This window comes from Orbicella franksi, chromosome 2 (genome assembly GCF_964199315.1).
Source record: "Orbicella franksi chromosome 2, jaOrbFran1.1, whole genome shotgun sequence".
NCBI classification, from domain to species: domain Eukaryota; kingdom Metazoa; phylum Cnidaria; class Anthozoa; order Scleractinia; family Merulinidae; genus Orbicella; species Orbicella franksi.
The window spans coordinates 18,954,731-18,974,372 of NC_138146.1; the positions used below are offsets into that span (position 1 = coordinate 18,954,731).

At 38.6% G+C, this 19,642-nt stretch overlaps 1 protein-coding gene across 1 annotated transcript; it reads left to right on the forward strand.

Moving 5' to 3' along the window:
* The first annotated feature begins 8,609 nt into the window (after positions 1-8,609).
* Positions 8,610-19,603, forward strand: LOC145478464 (fibroblast growth factor 18-like). Its single transcript, XM_081456504.1, has 5 exons — positions 8,610-9,481; positions 9,651-9,690; positions 9,781-9,943; positions 11,346-11,452; positions 13,607-19,603. Exons 1-5 carry the CDS (start codon positions 9,429-9,431, stop codon positions 14,039-14,041), a joined length of 798 nt encoding a protein of 265 aa, XP_081312630.1. The 5' UTR covers positions 8,610-9,428; the 3' UTR covers positions 14,042-19,603.
* Positions 19,604-19,642: the final 39 nt, after the last annotated feature.

The window sequence follows — 19,642 nt, forward strand, 5'->3', positions numbered from 1 at the left end:
GGAGCCACAATTCTAAAGACCTGTCGATCGCATTTAGTACAAATTGGCCAAGATAAGGAACATAAAACTACCCTGGAGGAATTCCCATGCGAAAAAGGCGTGGTCATAGACTTTCACCATTGCTCAGGGGCAGTGTTTTTATTGGAAAGTGGCCAAAGCTCAGTCAGAACAATGGATTTCTGATGATTCTTTTCCTGTCATTTCTAATTACGAATTCCTGAAGACAAAATTATTGACGGTCATATGAGGTTAAATCCTTCCTTTGGTAAATTTGGAAGACCTCCACTTCACCTATAACTGATGTTTTAATCGTTTTCACTTGTTTCTGTGTTTATTTCAGATAATAAAAATAATTCTTGAGATGCGCGCGGTTAAATCCAACTCAGACGATCCGTACTAAATTGCCAAAGGTCTCAAAGCATCAACAGACAGTCGGCCATGAGCGATCGATTTCTTAGATACTAACTCACTTGAGAGCATTAAAACATTTGAAAAATGTTTACTTTTCATTTTCCCTGTACCAAACAGATTAAGCCCTTGACCGTCGATATGGGGCACTTGTTCTTAGAATCATTTCTTCCTGCCAATATGAATTTCATGGATTTTTGTCATGAATTTGCACCATTAGACATGGCCACCAAGTTGCACCATACAATGCGTATTTTCGCCTCCCTTATTGGAATTTCATCAGTGAGTTTCGAATGAATATATCAGAGAGCAACAACTTGAAAAGCGTTCAACATAGCTCAATTTCTGGCCTCTTAGACAACTTGGCTCTAGAAACACACACGTACTTGAATTTTAGAGGATTAGCTTTTCTCCTGTGTGAAAACTAAAAAAACACAGCGGCGGTATCGGCGTAATTTTATTTAGCCCGCGCAGTTAGCGCTGCACGCGTGTTACGGACCATTATCACAGTAATTTCCTTCCACTATAGCAAACATATTCAGCATGCTATTTGAAGTAAAACTAATATTTCCAATTTCCTATTGAACCTGCAAATAGATTTTCGGCTTCGACTGTTTTCCTTTAAACTTCGTGCCGTCACGTTTTTTGCCGAAGACCTTTGCTTTGCGGTAAGTCAGGGAATGCCGTCATAAGCCGGCCGCGCGGCTGTGTGCTAAACACAGATGAAATGTTACTATTCTTAAATCAAGTTCCTATTCCTCTAATAGAGTTAATGGAACGGTTCCTTCCGATGTGATTCAATGAACTGCTAACAGTTCCTATTTTGATACAATTTGGCCGGTTAGCGCATTCATCGAATTGACAAATATGGCCTGGCCAATTTCTAGGCTCTCATCTAGCCCATAGGGCATATTGAACAATGATTCATTGTGTCACTGAAGCAGGTAATGAACTCACAGTCAGCGATGTGACAGAATAGTTCAAGAGATTCTATCCACTCACATCACTATATTTCGCTTACAGCCGAAGGAGTAGTACATATCAGACGATGTCGGTCGGTTTATAGCGATTGTTTCCCTGACTTAAAGACCAGCCTTCTTTCCCGAACTGGTCAAGTTTTTCAAATTAAGGACCTTTAGATCTTTCATTTATTTACGAGCAACCATGATTTACATAGAATCGATATATCGATATATTGGTTTTGTACCTAAGGCTCAATAAACTGGTCGACTGTCGATTTATGTGGTTGAATTTAGGCGTTAAATCATTTCGTGAGGTCAGTGTCAGAACTCATTAATCCAGCCACTAAAGTCTGTAGAAGCATGAACCTGAATATCTTTCAGTAATAAATAAAGTTCTCCACGTAGCGATCTCTCTCTATGGAAAAAGGGTATGATTACGGACATTCACTGATAAATTCAGTGATGGAGTATATCTGAAATAGTATTGTAATATTGTGCTTCTTGTTTATAAGTTTGTACGTTATGTAACGATCCCCTTTATTTACGGTCTGCACGCGCGTTCCTCACAGTGCCAGATAGAGAATATATTTTACTTATCGGGACAACTTAAACTCAGTATGCCTTTTGATACTCGAGAGGAGAAACTCCCTGCAGAAGCTTTTGATCACTTTTTAAAATTCTGAATTTACGTTGTTATCTGTACGTACCGGTGCCTAAATTATACAACACATAGCTTACAATTGCCATCGTTTTTACATAGCAATGAAATGAGTCTTCTACTGACAAAACAACCTTTTGCGAAAACACCTTGTCTCACAATGATTTGAAATTTGTAAGCTTCTACTGTTTTTTTTTTTTTTGTTGTTTTTTTTTGCTATTATTGTCGTTTGAAATGTTTTAGGTAAGTACCGAACCACCCTTCCTTGAAGACATACTTTTACGTGTAGCACCCAAAAAACTATTTTTTGAACAACAAATTCCAAAGATAAGCTCGAATTTTGTCAGAATTCGAAACCTTTTGCGGTCTGATCTTTCAGATGGTCGAAGGTCAAGAATGTTTTGAACATCTGCATTTTACATATTGTAAACCTTAACAAAACACTCCCCAAAAAAAGTACTGTACCATAACAAACTTAAAATAGCATTATTGTTATTATTGTTTTGCCAGGCTTCTTATCAGCAGATGCACATGTATTTTCTACACGGGAACAGTTTTTCGGGTTCTTTCGTACAAAGAGTGTAAACATAATACACAAAAGCATTGTGAGGTCTTGTAATGTTCGGGAAGTGTCGAAACAAAGAAGGTCATTAACTAACTTATAAATGATGTGTACCGTGTTCTGCTCGAATAGAAACCAGCTGCAGACCCATTATTGATTAGTGGCCCGAAAATTCTATATTATAATTTTATTTTCAAAATGGTTTTACAAAAACTAAAATGGTCCCAAAATAGATTTTGTACATGTTTTTATATGTCGTGCAAACAAACTGAACGCAAATTGGAATTCCATGCCAAGAGACAGGCCTTCGTGTTTCAGACGATAAAAGTGGCCCATTTGTTCGTTTTTCCCTCAGAGCTAAAACTATGGAAGGACTTTCCTTGAGTTGATTGTCATCGATAACACAAAAAAAGGAGCGTCTTTCATTCGGTGAGAATGTGCACTCAGGTATTGAGTTTAAGTCTTCCTGTCCCAAAAACATATGTAAAAACCCAAATGAAATAAAGTTGATACTGGCAGTACTTTTGTGCACGTCTCATAAAAATATATTGCATTGTTATTTGACATTTAAAAAAAGGAAAGCTACTGAAAAGTTCTTGCAGGCGTTGGGGTTTCTTAGAATATTTCGTAAAACAAATGATACAAATTTAGTTTAAGTTTCTTTTCAGTGTCGAGTTGGGGAGGTTTATCGACTTTTGAGACGTATAACTGACCGAAGAGTTTACGAGGAGTGCCAGAGTATGGCAGGGAGTATGGCATAGGACTTCACCAGGATGGACAGTTCTCCATTGATATTATTATCCATAAACAAGTAGCCGATTATTTGAGATAAACAGATATGGTTGTTTAATAACAAAAGTATGACAACAGAGGTTTGAATTCGTTAGCGACACTTCAGAAACCTTTACGTGAGGAGCCAAGAATAAAGGGAAGTTCTTTTTACAGATCACGAGTGTATATTCTCCAGCAAACTGACGAATATACAGGTACAATTACTGATTGATGAATTTTTTGTCCGATGCCTTAGTTTTCCAAAATTAAGGGAGCTTATTGACTCACTACATGACGGTTGCCGGATAGATGGCGACAGTTTCAAAGGGTGAGTTAACCCTGCTCAGATTTTTTTAAACAGATATTTTCCTCAATCTTAAAAGATAGCTCAGTTGTAAAGTACCTGACCCAAATCTGTCATGCCAACAACTAATCATTCAGCCGATAACGAGAGGGTGATAGTTACCCGTGCGTTTCCCAGTTCTATCCAATTTACAGCACATCTAGTCACCCCATTTCTCAGGTCTTATATTTGCTGCATTTGAGATTCAATCGCGAAGTCTAATGTTGACGAGTTGAATAAACTGAGATGACTAATCTCGACTAGTCTCCATTCATTTCCTATGAGAAGATTTGATTTTTTTTACTTACTGGTAAGTCTCCCCTGGGTAATAAATTGTAAAAGTTCATGTAGCTATGCACACTTGGTAAATGTAGTATAAGTGAAATTATGGCAAGAAAAGACGTCTAGCAAGAGACGCGAACAGCACAAACTCAAAATATTAGTTTCTTACATTGATTGTCTTGTTTTATTGAAACTAATAAGCAGGCTTAGCATTCCACACTCTTAGAAACCAATTCAATAAAATTGTAACGTTAGAGTTCCCTCTTTATCAATTGCGACTTAAAATAAAATGTTTTATCCTAAAGGCTAATGCACTAACGTATCATCTTTTTGGTTGCTGAAAGTGTCGATCGTGCATATACCGTAAAAAGCCTCACAGTGCTAGAAGAGTAAAATAAACGCTTAAAATTCCGTGGGAGATTCTCTTGATCGATAGACAGTTTTACCAGGGTCACTTATTTTGGTCCATGGTTTATGGGTGTGGCTGGGAATTCGATAGAGAGATGTCCAGTTTATAATAATAACTCAGTCATGAACTGAACAACAGGAAAGATTTACAAGGTGGTAAGTCATCAAGAAGATAATGCTTCACCGGTGATAAAATTATCCCCTCGGTGATTTCAGAAATGAGCTTTTGCGATCAAAAGGGATGTAATTTTATTAGTTCGATTAAAACTAGTTTATCTTTATCGATGAACTTAATGTCAGATTGGGCAATTTAATTCCACATGGAACGTATAACCTTAACTACTTCAGAGATAATAATTTTTCCCGCGATAAAAAAAAAAATGTTTGTTTGGTGTGGTGCACAAAAGTCGGGCGTTTAATCATATGAATGACGGAGTTTAACACCGAAAATCATAATTCTTGGTGGGAGAACTAAGAGGAAACTGATTTGAAGTGATAAGTTTGGCTTGGGGAGTCAGTTTATTAAGAGAGCTGAGGTCTTCTGCTTAACTAACAATGAAATTTCTATAACAGTAACGCGGAATGTTTCAATAATCGATTGAGTGGCACATTTGGCAGATAATGGCATTTGAAAATAAGCGGTTTAAAATGTGATCCACCATGATGGATAAATGATGTAAATACGTCAATTCAACCTTCAGATCATTACACACGACAGATTAAAACAAAAGCCTTTAACACTTTATGCAGATCGCGAATGTTCGATTGTTGGTCTCTGGAAACCTCAGTTGCAGTGGAATCTGATCATTCCTTCGACTTGATTCCTAAAAACTTCAGTAAGAGTAAGTTAGGAGCAATGATTTTTATCCCAGTTGACGTTAAAAACTGTGTGTGGTCTTAAAGGTTTCGTGAGAAATTGCGGTAGTTGTCGATGACGCCCAATGAATTCATCCCTTGTTAATTAAATTGTCGAGGTGGGGCATGTTAGCTTGGTTTTGATCTTTCATCATTACGCTATTGTGGGTAACCAATTGACGCACTCGTTTTGAAGAGGTCTAAAACTGCTGCATGTGGATTAGGTATGAACACCCATGTGGGCCAGCGGTGCTCCCTTCCCAGTTTAATTTCTTTTGATTGCCTTACATGTATCTAAGTTTAAACTTCTCAACTAAAGAATTGAAAAAAAAAAAAAAACAGACAGATATTTCGTGTCTGGTTTCTAGAGATTTTTGAAAGTACCAGTTGAGAGATTTTAAATTAACGGTATCCTCTTCTTGATTCTGCTATCCTCCTGACTCGCATTGTATTGCTCACAGATTCCTGGGAATTGAAGATTTTCGCACGCAAATTTAAAGGTAAGAAAAGTCATTTTCAATTGCTTTTCTTTTCTTTTTTTTAACAGAGGGACTAAAATTTCAACTTAAATCTGCGTTTCTTTCTTAAAACCGAGTTTATGAACAAGTTGAGGCTGTTTTGTATTTGATCTTACAGTAAGCAATTGTTTTGTCATAATGAAAAGTAACAATGCTTGGATTTGTATCTTAGATAGCTAGGGTCTAAGAGGCTAACAATAATTATGAAGTACTAAAGCCACTGGCCTCATCTATCTATCTACGCTGATTTCTCTGATTTTTGAAGTGCTTACTCATACTTATCAGCAATAAAATATGTCTCACTAAGTACAGACGGAGGCAACCACATGTAAATAGCACGCACGCAAACGTTTACAGTGTGGTCTTTGGATAAAACCAATTCTACGTACGGGGTTAGGAGAGAGGTATCATTATCACCCCATACGGTCCCATACTTGATAATTTTCTTAATTGTCGTCACTGTGCGCACCCTTTCAAACATTCCCACGCGCTCGCCGTCCTTAAAAGGAAACTGACATGAACATGACCTCGAAAATTCAATGCCTAACTGAGACAAATTTTCATAGATAAAACTGAAATTTATTGGTCTACTCTTGTTTAAAATTACTATATGAATGCACTTAAGCCTTAAAGGAGTGTTACGATGAGTTACGAATGTACAATGAAGATTCATGTCAAATTGAAAAAGCCTGGCAGCTTTTTCAAATTCCGTTCACGCGTTGTGGATAAATCGCTAAGAACTTATTTGAGTTCGCTATCTTGAATTCGCTCTCCTTTAATAATTCACTTAATGTATTCATTTTACTGTTCCAGAAGAATTTCGTGTACGAGTCAGGATACTCAATAATAATTTTATTATTTTATTTTTTTCGCTCACCGTGAGTCGACACAGAAAGGAAAGAAACTTAAATCAGTTCTTCATAAAAACCAAATTAACACTCAAGTCATCCTTGACCTTCACTGAAGGTTGATTAGAAGATGACAAGATGACAAGCTCTGGGGAGAAGCAGACATTTTCCGTTTCTACTCATAAACAGATCTTTTTCTCCCGGAAAAATCACTCATGAGCTTCATACAAAGGTTAACTTTGGGTCATTACTTGAGGGTGCGTTAATTTGTAAAATTGTCTGAATTTTTTTCAGTGCAAGGGATAAAATATCACACATATATTATAGCTGTATATGCTTACACACCGGCAATGGATTTGCTACAAAATGGTATAAACTATTTGGCCTTGATTTCCTCCAAGGAGGGGCCAACTTTCAGTTTATGTATGCCCCTTTCGCCTTCCAAAAGCGTCTTCGAGTTCCAAATATATTAAGAAAGGTAATTTAACCACCGTTAATTTTGCATTTTGCTTTCCTTTCCCTTGTTATTAAGTTCTTGTTAGACGGTAAGATTAACTGTAGAAACTGGCATGTTTCGTAATTCATTTTCTGTTCCCACCTGCGTATATAACTTTGCCATCACCTCCTCTCCCTTGTTACGTAGCAGGTGCTAATAACCTTTCCCCCGTAATTTTGATAATATCACAACTGAAAATCACAACACTAGGATTACGCTGGATCGTCCGGCGGAGCACGAGCCAGCTGTAGTGAGTCAAAAGCTCATAACATCACTTAAGTTACTCTCGGATGCACAGCTTTTAAGAAGTTGCTGAGAACCTGGAGGACTACCGAGGCAGAACGTCAGCATTTGATCGTGGACTACGCGGATTTCCAAAGACTTACAAGATCGGTGACAATTTGCAGATTTTTTTTTCCCCGGAAACATATGCCTTCTTTGCTCTTCTTTGGTTTACTTGGGTCGAGATTTAAGTAAATAGTTTCTGGTTATTAGCACAGAATATTTTGTGAACTATGCAACACTTGAAAAGAAAGAGAAAAAGGAAAAAAAGCTCTGTTCGGATTATTCCTTCAACCACTAGCAAAAGAAAAACTTCAATCAGAAGCCTCTTATTGTAAGTTAGTTTTGCTTCTATGCAGCAGTTTTGACCCAAGAGTATGGTTTTCATGGTATCCACTATTAATAACAAATTACAGAAAAATAAAAATGATGGCCTTATATCTTTGTTGCACCAATGTAATGCTTTCATTGCAGTTTTTATCCGGCTCTGTCATGGCTGAATCCAAACACAGTAAAGAGTTTCCGTTCAAGACGTTCTACTTATCTTTGCTTATCATTTTGAGCCAAAAATCAGTAGACAAATGAACGTCTAGTTTTAACTCCTTTGTATTAAACTGTTAGAGTCAGTGTAGATGATTGCAAGCGGACTGAGTAGCGCACAGCACTCTGGGAAAAAAATAATTGTAAATTAAGTCACGCAATCAGCTAAGCAATTAACATCAACGTGTGGGATAGAGTTTATTTAAATTGGAATCATCGCGTTTCTAAAACCAAAACTACATCATGAAGAACCACTTTAAACAAATGCATGTAAAAACGATTTTTTTTTTGTGGGGAGTTTACGAAACGTAGTCTTCTAAAACAGTTTAACAAACTTCATATCGACTTCGGTTCTATTCCATTCGAAGATTTCTTTTGGTACATAGGTTTGAGCAAATAGCACGTTCCTAAAAATAAAAAACCAAGAGGGAGATGACATGACCGCAAAACAATTATCGGTTTCATTTTCATTCTTCGTATAAATAGGCAATTTTAACCAGTCGATCAGAGAGTAGTCTTGTAAATGTTAGATCGTCAAAACGGTTTAAAGGTTTAAATAGCTCAGACAAAAATCTTACACACGCAAGTGAGAGAACCTTTAATGTTTATAAATTAACTTATTCCGAGCAAATAAGCTGGTATGTTTTCCTAGAAACTCACAGTTTAGTCCTCTAGCGATATCGTTTGGCCTCGAATGAGTTCTATAATGCTCATTATCTCAGCAGGATATGATTGCACCCTTGTCATTTCTCAATGGCTTTGCGTGTGAACACTGTAGCCAAACAGCAGGTACTGCCTTCTTCTTCCTCTAAACGATCATGAAATCAGTGCGCAGGGAAGTTGATTGTGTCTCCGAGGTGCCAAGTTTCATTAAAATTTATACACGTAACGTAAAAAAAACTGTGACAGCATTGGATCGATCATGCCTAATTTTCCCATAGAAATTTTCGTAAGTGATATGTTGACACGTTGTTTACGCAATGATGATACAATAACGCTCATCTACCGCCCCCCTTTCACGCCCATCTTAATTCGTTCTTAAATGGGATAATTGAGCCAAGTTTTTAATGCTGTCACGTCAAAAGTTAGCGTTCCAAGCTCCGATTTCTCTTCAAAATTCAGGCGTGATAACGGCATGCAGTGGAAGTCGTGTAAAACGTCGCGGCGTTTTGTGACGACTCAATTGTTCCATTTCTCCCGTGTTGTTTATTTAAGGAGACCAGACATGCCCACCTACCGCAACTCTAATTGTAAGCGATTACCTTAATTAATTTTGTTATCTGCATATCAAAAATGGTACGTACAAACTCTCACCACGTTATAATGGGACAAAAACGACACAAAAAAGAAAGGCGGCATCCTTGCGGTCGATCACAAAGGGTATAATTGAAAGAGGACCAAGGAGTGTGGGTTTTTGGAATGCTGGACATTTTTCTCTCCTCTTCGCTGTGTTTTTCTCGATCGGCTGGTAACTCGCGCTCCAATTTGAGACAAAATGAATGTGATGTCTACAGCGACATTTAAACTTCACCTGCTGTTGTTTTCACTGTAAGTATAGAGCAGCGATTCGCTTGATATATACAAGATGTTGCCTTGATTTCGCATCCAAAGGATGTGAAAGGAACACTTTCGATCTTACAGTCGAATTTTGTGCGATTTTTGCGCCAGTAAAATCGATTGCGTACAACATCATTTAACTTCTGATATCTTTTTTAAGGATTTGTCGGATTGCCTTCATTTTGGGAAGAAGCCACGAGGTAGGAGGACTGAGTTAATTACTTATTGTCTCATTCAAAAATACTGTTAACTGGCGTTAGATAACCATCGTGTGTATAATGCAACCACAGGAATACTACTTCAGAGACCACGTCAGGGCAGAGAGAAGAAGAAGCGATACGAGGAGCCTACCTTTCCACCGCGAGACGCAGCTGTATTCGAGGTCCAGTCGGAGTCACCTTCGCATACATGGAAAGCGCATCGACGCTCTAGGAAAAGATGGTGACAAATACGGTAGGCAAAACTCTGGCGTCGCTCCCGTAATAAACATTAAAGTCAAAATTTCCAGACGATAAGCGGATGATTGCCTCACGGTGGAGAACTCAGCAGGGAAATGGCAACTTCGAGTTCACGAAAGCCCCATCACAAATTCGCTCGTATGAATTGTAGTACGTAGTTATTGTTTTTGCTGTTCGTTGTGGGCTGTTGGTAATTGACTTAACTAATCGCTTGCGATGCAAGTTGAAAGGGTTAAGACTAAGATGAAACCTAACGTTTCACTTGACACACTGAAATAAATGGCGTCAAACGAGGTAAAGCGATTATGCATATCAAGTGCTAAAGTTACGTACAGCAGCGCATCATAACAGTGGATCATGACATCGTTTTCACACGTTTCACAAGAGGCATTTAATAGGATCGTATCCAAAATATTCTGTAGACAATTTTCCAACAGTGTTACTATTTTCTGCTTCCGTTTAGAAGCACTACCTATATTTATTGCTTTATTCTTCAGAGCTTACCAGCTCAAGATAAATAACCAGTATTAAGCGAGGTTTCGGGAGCCGTTTCAAAAGTTCCGAGCGCTACTTTTATTTGGTGTGAAAAGCACTTCATTTACGTAACCGGTTCGACAAGCGCTTAGCATGGATAAATATGAGCTAAATTTTAGCAGAGCAATGTTAAAAGCTAATGCTATCATTAAATTGTGGGAAAAAGCATGCACACGGCATTGACAATGTACTTTATTCCGGGTTGAACAGGATGGGTAGCTGATGACCGAGAACAGTGCACTGTCTTAGAGCGAGCCTTATTAGCGGCAAAAAGTCTAATCCCTACAGAAACACTAAGGTCATCGCATAAGGCAAGGAATTTAATCTATTTATGTCCAGTCAGCGATTGTTTGCGCTAAAGCGGCGCCAGGATATAACGATGATAGCTTTATGAGATCCCAATCAAGCCTTTTAGTGCAACTCTGTCAACGCTGGGGGTCTTGGCAGCAAGGAATTTGCCTGTGCTTTGCTGAACATAACGTGAGCCTTCCCAAGGTGGCGCATACAATTACAAGAACCACGTTAAAGTAGTAACAATACATTATTTCAAAATAAATTTGGCAAAGAATTGTGCAGCAGCTTCGTTCTCCATGTAGCTAATTTAGTTTCTTTTAGGGTATAGAAACAGTACAAGATTCAGTGAAGTGATCATGAATTGAAGTCGGAAAGCATGAAGGATTAAGAAGCGTGTTATCCCAAGTTGATAAACTGTAACACGCATCATAAATTAAACTGTGCTTAGACACAATGTGAAAGTTTCCGAAAGAATTTTCTGAATTTAGCCTGTGTAAACAAACAGAACGAGGTGTTTGACAAATTAAAAATGGCCGCTAACTGGTGTGTCCTCTCTTTTTTGTTTGCAGCTAAGTTGGTCATCGAATCCGACAACTTTGGGCGAGTACGGATCCGCGGAGCGTTAACTAATTATTACCTGTGCATTAAAAGGAACGCAACGTTGATCGGACGAAAGGTAGCTCTTATTGCTTATGGTTATTTCATTATTTTATGCGCCCAATGTTTACAAAATGCTGTGTATTCTTTGTTAATAGGAAGGATTATGTGCATGGGAATACGGCAAATTTGCATTGGAAGCGGGCCCGGGGAGACAGTTTTTTCTGGGAAATTTCGTTTTTCCGGCAAAAAATTAAGATCTTGCATCTTAGGGGTGTCTTTCTACCAAGGTGAATTTTGAATTGAGAAACATTGCAATCAACTCACAGCAACCTGAAAGAATTACCTCGCATTAAGATGCCCAGATGTTTGGATATGACTGACACATTGTCAATATAGCCCACGCATGGGAAAATTCCCTGTAGATAGGACAAAAGAGAGTCAAACGGATTTCTTGAACATGTCAAAACGTGTATGGCCACCTGAACTTCCAAATTATCTTCTTTGCAAACTTTACGCTATTGATGCGAGTGTCATACGGTTTCGTGACAACAAAAGATTGGTGTCAAGGTCAGTCCAAATTTACTCAAACGAACTTGCTTTTCTTGGCCGCTCATTTCAACAGCACAATTAACGGTTTTGTACGCAGGCTACATTTACGAGCTAGCTCGAGCTAATGAAATTTTGCATGATGTCCATCTTAAGTAGCTATTCACTTTTTTCAGCAATGGCACGAAGACGCCCAAAAGATTACATAGTTATCTTATCAGTTTCAATAGTCACAACCCTCTAATCTTACTTAACTAAACCAATAAAAATAGTTGAAAGTTCTTAAAGTTAAAAGGCGCTTTAATTTTAATCTCGAAACACGATACACTTGCTAGAAGTACTGGTTAGGCTCCAACTGTTATAAAATAGCTGCGTTCTAGCACAGGGCGTGTTTTAGAATGCTTTTAAAAGCGTTTATCTCGCAATTTACCTTTACCTTTTTTTAACTACAAGTCAAATTCCAAAGTAAAATTACAAAATTTAAGAACACACAACCAGAAGTAAAAATGCGTCTCTGAGGGAAACGTCACTCAAAAAGTCAAAGTAATTACAAGAAGATTTGCCTTTGACTGCCCTTCAAGTTCAAAACATGAATTCTCCCTCAAATGATCATGACAAAATTAGATGTTACTCGGTGCCAAAAATGACAGCCATGATTACACGCCTTGAATGCTGAACCTATTATTATTTAATTAATGACTTTGGGGTGTCAGTGCACCTCCACGTTAGAATATCCACATCACCGTCAAATTTAAATAATGCTCAACCCTCATTATGAACAAAAAACAAAGGAGCAAATCGTTTTTCTCCAGCAAAATAACATGGTTTACCCATTTCAAAATTATATTCGTCTGACACTTGAGTCTCCAGTTAATTTCTAAATCTTTGCCCATTTCCAACTTTTCAGTTATCAGTTTGGCCATTGTCAACTATAAGACAAATGTTGACCGTCGCTTGCCTATTAGCCAGGTGTCCCTGAAAATTCTGTCTACTTATAATTAAGTTATTCAGATTTTGCTCGTTCAGTTCTAGATCAAAGCGGGTTAGGTAGTGTTCAGTCGGCAGTTAAAAGTTTGGCCGTTCAGTCGACAGTTTCCAGACACTCACCCCATACTTTTTAGGGAGGCGTGGTGACCTCATTGTTAGTGCGCTCGTCTCTGGATCAACCGGTCCGGGTTCAAGCCCTGGCCATGGACATTGCAATGTGTTCATGGACAAGACGCTTAACTCTCACAGTACCTCTCTCTCCACCCAGGTATATAAATGGGTACCGGCGAACTTAATGCTGGGGGGTAACCCTGCGATGGACTAGGATCCCATCAAGGGGGGAGTAAAAATACTCCTAGTCGCTTCACGCTAAAGAAACCGGGATAAATTCCGGCCTGATGGGCCACTTGGTTCGTATGCTTTACCTTAAGCCAATTGTGTTGTGTCCAGCTGATAAGGCTGTCTCCGAGAACTAATTAAGAGCGTAGTTGTCTTTCTTTTTGTTCCTCTTGGAGGGTGTTTTCAAGTAACATAGAGCTTCTTGTGAACAAACTAGCGAGACAATTTTCGAAATTTAGCGCACTATAGAGAAGTTTACAAGCATTTGTTTAAACCAGCACCATATGTAATTCCGTTATACTTTCACAACTGAGAATTTATTTAATGTATGGGTTAAAAGAGAGGTTCTTTCTTACAGGCCACTAAGTCCAAAAGATGCGTCTTTTACGAGAAGTACGCGGAAAACCACTACACCGAATTCCTTTCGGCTTACAACGAGAGCTGGACGATAGCAGTGTCAAAAAAGGGCACGATGAGGCCTGGACACAAGGGACAGAGGGGAAAAAAAACCGTTCAATTTATTGAACGAGCTTCAAAGATCATTATTCAAACAAAAAATGTCCAAGAGTCACTTTATCACGGACTTCGTGATCACATTGAGCAGCTGCTGCGCGCGTACAGAGCTAAGGAAGGCGATAATAACAAAGAAAAGACAAGGAAAATGCCACACCCTGGCTACCCAGAGACAAAGAAACAAAAAGCCAAGATTAAAAGGAGAGAGAAGAAAATGAACAGGTTGCTAAAAATGCTTCGGAAAGAGCAGCGCAGGGAACAGAGGAAAGATAAACCCTAAGTACTGCTATTTCTTAACCTTGTCCACTTGTTTTAGCCTGTACTTTATTCTTCATAAATAACTGCCACCCATGATTCTAGAAAAAGCGTCGAAGAGACCAGTTTTCCTACATGTAATCTTTCAAGCCAACGATTCTGTTCTCTCAATTTACGAGCCTGGAAAAGGTCACACCAAAAGAGTCTTTAGCCGAAGAAACTAATCTCTTGGCATGAGCATGATCATGCATGCTTTAGGCGATGTTCTTCAGTTACTTAGAGTCTTCATAATCGATCTTTAAATTCGTTACATAAATTTAAGAGTGGCTAAACAAAGTTGGAATAGGTGAAGTACAGGAAAACTCCTCGTTATAGCTGGATTAAATTTATTATCAGTTTAGAATAACGAGCAGAAATTGCATGGAGACAAATGCAGGTCGGACGGCAGCACGACCGCTGAAAATTGATTTGACAAAACGTGGAAGAACTATGGGAATTTGTATAAGTTTGTTATGACTGCGGTAGGACTGAAAGCAAAGAAATCATTGTGTTACCGCTGCGCAAAGTGCAACGAGCCAATCAGAACTCGAACGAAAAACTGGCAACTGGTGACATGGCAGGCGCGAGGAGTGCCATGCGTTGTGAATGGCGATTGGCGATTGGTTTTGTTGTTGGGTTTGGTTTTGCACAATGATTAGTTAGAGCACTTTACACGAGTTAATGGCCAATTCCCTCTACGAGACGTGCTTGCAGGGAATCATGGTAAGTATATCCATCATCTTGGACTGGATATTTGTTTTGATGGATACAACTACCATGTTTCCCTGCAGGCGAGTCTCATAGAGGGAATTAGCCATCGAGGAGACTTATGAACCAGTTGCTAAACTCAGCGAAAAAAGAAAGAAATCCGAAATGAGTCAAAAGGCATCATCAATCTTGTAACTGCACCGAGTACCAAAGAATTCAATAACGACGCCTGACTATGACTAGGCTGCTTAATTTTAATTGAATTACTCGGCGTTTGCACGAGAGAATTATTATTTTGTGCTAAAAGGCAACAATTAGATCTAAATTAAACCGTGATTGGTTATTCATGTTTATGCTCGTTGGGGAAATTGCCTTGGCTTTGAAATACTTTCACTTAGAGAAGAATATTGTCCTCTTTAAAGCTCTTACTTTTTGACATAAAAAGCGACTTTCGCAGATGGCGTGAGTAAAGAGTGTTGCTGACCCTTGAGTCGTCACCTATGTCATAACAAACTATTGGTAAAAAGGATAGGGCTCGATAGCGATCGTGAGTGCGATTATCCGCCATTACAAGATATGGATAATCATCATGGATGTTAAATGTAACTGAAATTCATTTCTATAAATAATTCCGGTGTAGTTCTTTCCACTTACATTTTCACTATATTAGATCATAAATGTACGGCTTATTGATGTTTTTTTGCTTTGTATAATATGAATTTACTGTATATTATTGAGTGACATCGAAAACAATGTTCCAGTTGAAAACAGCGACTCAAAGCAAGAGTAAATCTGAGTTTGCTTGTGTCTTATGTGTACAAAGTTGATATCTAACTAGGGATCTAACGCACTTCACAAACGAACACCAGTAATGAGGTAAGAACTACGTTCGTCCTTTATCTATTGTCAATATTATACTACAACAAATGGAAGAGAAGTTAAAGGGGAATGACCACACACGCTGGCAACAATCCGTGCAGAGTATCTCAAGGCCCGGCCTCAAAGATGCACAGGGAACTATTACTTAAAAGTATACCGAATTAACGACTTAAAAGTTCCAATAATGAAACTCAGGACTATTTTTTTCTTACTTAATTTGGCTGATATTTTACTGAATCTTTATTCAACTGGGTGATATTGTTAAAGAATGATCGTGGGGGGAACGACCTCTTCCACATGCAAATGGACGTCTAACATCTTCTTTAATCTTTTTCTTTTTATTCATTTTGTAACAACGCTATCTCTTACACTTCTGAACCTGAAACCCTGCTTCGGCTCTTTTATATTGACCTGGTAGAAACTGTCAATCAAGTATCAAACTGACGCTCCGTACCACGAAATCTAGGCTTACGTAAAGGCCTGCTCAGTCCACGCTAAGTAGTACTGCGCTTGCGCACGAGAATCATTTCCGTATTTTCCTTCTATCAAATAACAAAGTCGAAATCTTTTTCATGTTCTCTAGGATTCCAAGAGAGTCTGACCAAAATAAAACAACGAGAGTGATATAAAAACTACAAGAATTGTTTTTACAGAATTTAATCAAAATATAAGTCACAGCAATGTACGGAAACACTCAAAACAAAGATTGTTATGCAATCTCTAACAAACAACAATTTCGGCCAGCTTATTGAAGAAGACAGGTGGTCTTACTGGTTAGGCCTTTTCAATATTTTAATGTTTTAAAAGTAGTCATTAGTTCCAAAACAGAAATTAATTCACTAAGTGTTAAAATACGTGTTACAAGAGTTCCTCTGAAGGAAGCCGACTTTTAAAGTGTTTCTGAGGATAAGCACCTTTTCTTAATTAAAGTGTACTTCCATTTACCAAGAAGTGTGAGGTGAAAGAAGATATTTAACATTAGGTAAAACTGTCCATATGCCAGTGATCTCCACTAAAGAAATAAGGTCTGCTGTGGCTATAGTTAGTAGAAAGTATAACTATAAATTAAGAACAGAACATTCCAGCAATAGAAATAAAATATTCCCGGAAAAAGGCCGGGTAAAATTCCTTTTTAGTATTTGACCTGGCCAGAACACTAAGCCTAAACCAAGATAACCGTCCAGATTACAATAACACCAACTACGAAACTTAATGAAACTCATTCTCTTCGAGCTAAATTAATTCCAGGTACACACAAATTAAATAATTACCGAGTTTTTCCGTCGAGAATTTCCACCAAAAGACTTTCTCTAAAATATTCAATTTTTGTTCTTTAATAATTTAGAGAAATGGCCGAAACTTCGATTTAACTGTACAACGGAAGGTGACAAAGAGGTTCTCACCTTTAAGCTCACCATATGCTGTTGTTTTCTTACGACTCTCATGAATCCAAAGTAATCTCGGAATTAATTAACTTCCTTGATAAACCAGTCTCGATTCAAAGAAAGCTGATGTCATAAAAAAGGGTGGGAAATTTTGAACATCGGGTCTGATTAGTTAGTTCAAGCCCCGGGGGGACTCCTATATAAAAAGGAGGGGGCTGCTCATCGGAAATTTAGAAAAGAACCCCTAAGAGTTACCAAGATCCTGCTTTGTGGGCGTGGCTTCAAATTCTTCTCACCCCTTCGAGGCACCAATTCTGAAACAATTCATTTACTGACACTCATAATTTTCAATAACGATAAAGACGATGCTTTGAATACCTTCTATCGCGTAAAGTTGATTGTCAAATAAATTATCTCCTATAATATTTTTTCTGCTCAATACCCTAAAAGGTACTGCTATGGACCTTTTGAGGCTGAACACCCTGAGAGGTACCAAAACCGCTTTTTCAACCCCTAAAGGTGCGACGAGCATCCCTGTCCTTTTTATATGAAGCCTCCCCCTGGAGTTCAAACTCTTTGCACGGGTATCGGTGAATCTGTTGTAGAACACGGCAAGGATCCAGCATAAAAGGAGCAATTTTATAGGTTAGCACGTTTAGATTACCAAATGTTTCAGGCTCTATAAGAATTGCGCACAACAACTTACTTACACGTGCGTGTTTCTGGCCTGTCTACTGGGCTTTCTCTTGCGCTGTATTTTCGTAAAATTTGGAAAAGGTCATAACAACAAAGGCGTGTGTCAGACAAACAGTTTTCTGACTAATCTTTATAACTTCGGGGACACAATCAAATTCACTGATACTTCCATGCTGGGAAAGACTCCTCTTTCTCTTCTCGTTGCATGATTTTCCAACTGAGATATTCCAAGTTAAGCTTTAAAGTTGAATCGACTTAGTTGTTCATTTACATTTCATATAATAGTACTAAATTATCACGTTAAAGAAGATCACCAGAGTTCTTATCCTCGGCTTGTAAACTTTCTCTTCTCAGTGTCCCTAAGCAATAGCTTATCCTGAAGCACTCTCGCACTTAAAAAAAAATACTTTATAAAAGTCGGCTGGACAGAAATCATGCTATGGATTCCGCAATCAATTCTTATGTTTTGATCGTGAATTTCTACCAGTCACACTCGTCGAAGCTAATTTTAAGGTAAATTTTGCACATGACGGAATCAGCTAAAAAAATATTTGTTGCTAACCACCGCTAACGTGGTAAATTCGAAAACAAATTCCTAGTCCACATAGAAATTAGCCCGCAATGCGCCGCTGGTCTTCCCGCTAACTTCCCCTCCGACCGGGCACGAGGGAGCAACGGAAACCAAACCCATTGTACGACTGGGAGAGGCAAAATCACGTTCGCATTTTGGATTTTAATTTCTCCAAGATAATCCTCATTTATCTTTATAGCATAGCTGTGGTCGTGACTCTCTTTGCTAATTGTAACAAGCTTTGCAAGATCCCCGGCCGTACACACGTGCTTCAGTAGTCTTTAATACTTCAATGATTATGTTCAGGAAATAAATAGAACGCCACTGGGATGATCACTCTTCTGCCGGTGCTGTGCGAAGGGTAATACAACTAGTCAACAGCGTAACACAAAGTATACCATGGGGTTCCACGGCAATATTTCAGAGATGGTTTTGATCACAAGGAGCTACAAGGAGAACCATTGTTAGCCCGCACTGGAATGCATTCCTAATCAGCCGTCTCTCTTATGGCTATGGACGATGAGAGGCGACTGCCGTCGTGTTGTCTATTATACATTATGGATATCAATACAACAAAAGTAAAGTGATCTTAGAACTTACCATTATCCTTGTCGGATACTTGACGAAGGAAGCCTCATCTGGCATCAATTTTACGATGTTCCACTCAGGAATACAAAGCGGCATCAAGCAGTTGAAGCACTGTTGTTTTGACGCAAACGTTTTGAGCGCGCTTTCTATCAACTGGAATACTCGTATGTCCCACCGACTTGGTGTGAAATACCGGTTTATCCCGGGAGATCAGCCACGCATTCGGCCCTTTGCTCTTTGATTATTGGCGGTATAATTCACCGTGCCGCCATAAGTGTGGACCAATGCACTCTAAAAAAACTTCGGCTGTTTTGGTCAAAGCTGAACGGCTTCGCTCTAATAAGTGAATAACACAGTCCTCCATATAACGATCACAGTCTCTGTTTCTTTTCCTTTCAGCAGTAAGCCTTCCTGTTGTAATTTTAATACAGATTAAGTCTAACCGAGAAGGATTTTGAACCATGATATTTCTGGCAAAATCTCGAAAATTAAATCATCCTGTTGGTTATGCGTGATTATGCCTGCGGCAACTAAGAGGATAAATTCACAACTTCCTGGTTGTCTCTTTCCGACAATAGAACGTGTGACATGATGAACTCTTTAAACAGATGTCAGATTATCCCAATGTTCCACGACCAAAACTCACTCTCATATATTTGCATAGTGACCATTGTTATGCATAGATTGAACAGTCATTTATTCTTCAGTTTCCCACCATACTCGCGCGGTTTCATTTATATCCTGTTCAGACCTAATCTGT

Bases quoted from the DNA above. Each gene is read 5' to 3' on its own strand.
- LOC145478464 (XM_081456504.1), top strand. From the start codon at position 9,429: ATGAATGTGATGTCTACAGCGACATTTAAACTTCACCTGCTGTTGTTT. The intron at 9,482-9,650 runs GTAAGTATAGAG...ATCTTTTTTAAG, and splicing joins CACCTGCTGTTGTTTTCACT to GATTTGTCGGATTGCCTTCA. The intron at 9,944-11,345 runs GTAGGCAAAACT...TTTTGTTTGCAG, and splicing joins AAAAGATGGTGACAAATACG to CTAAGTTGGTCATCGAATCC.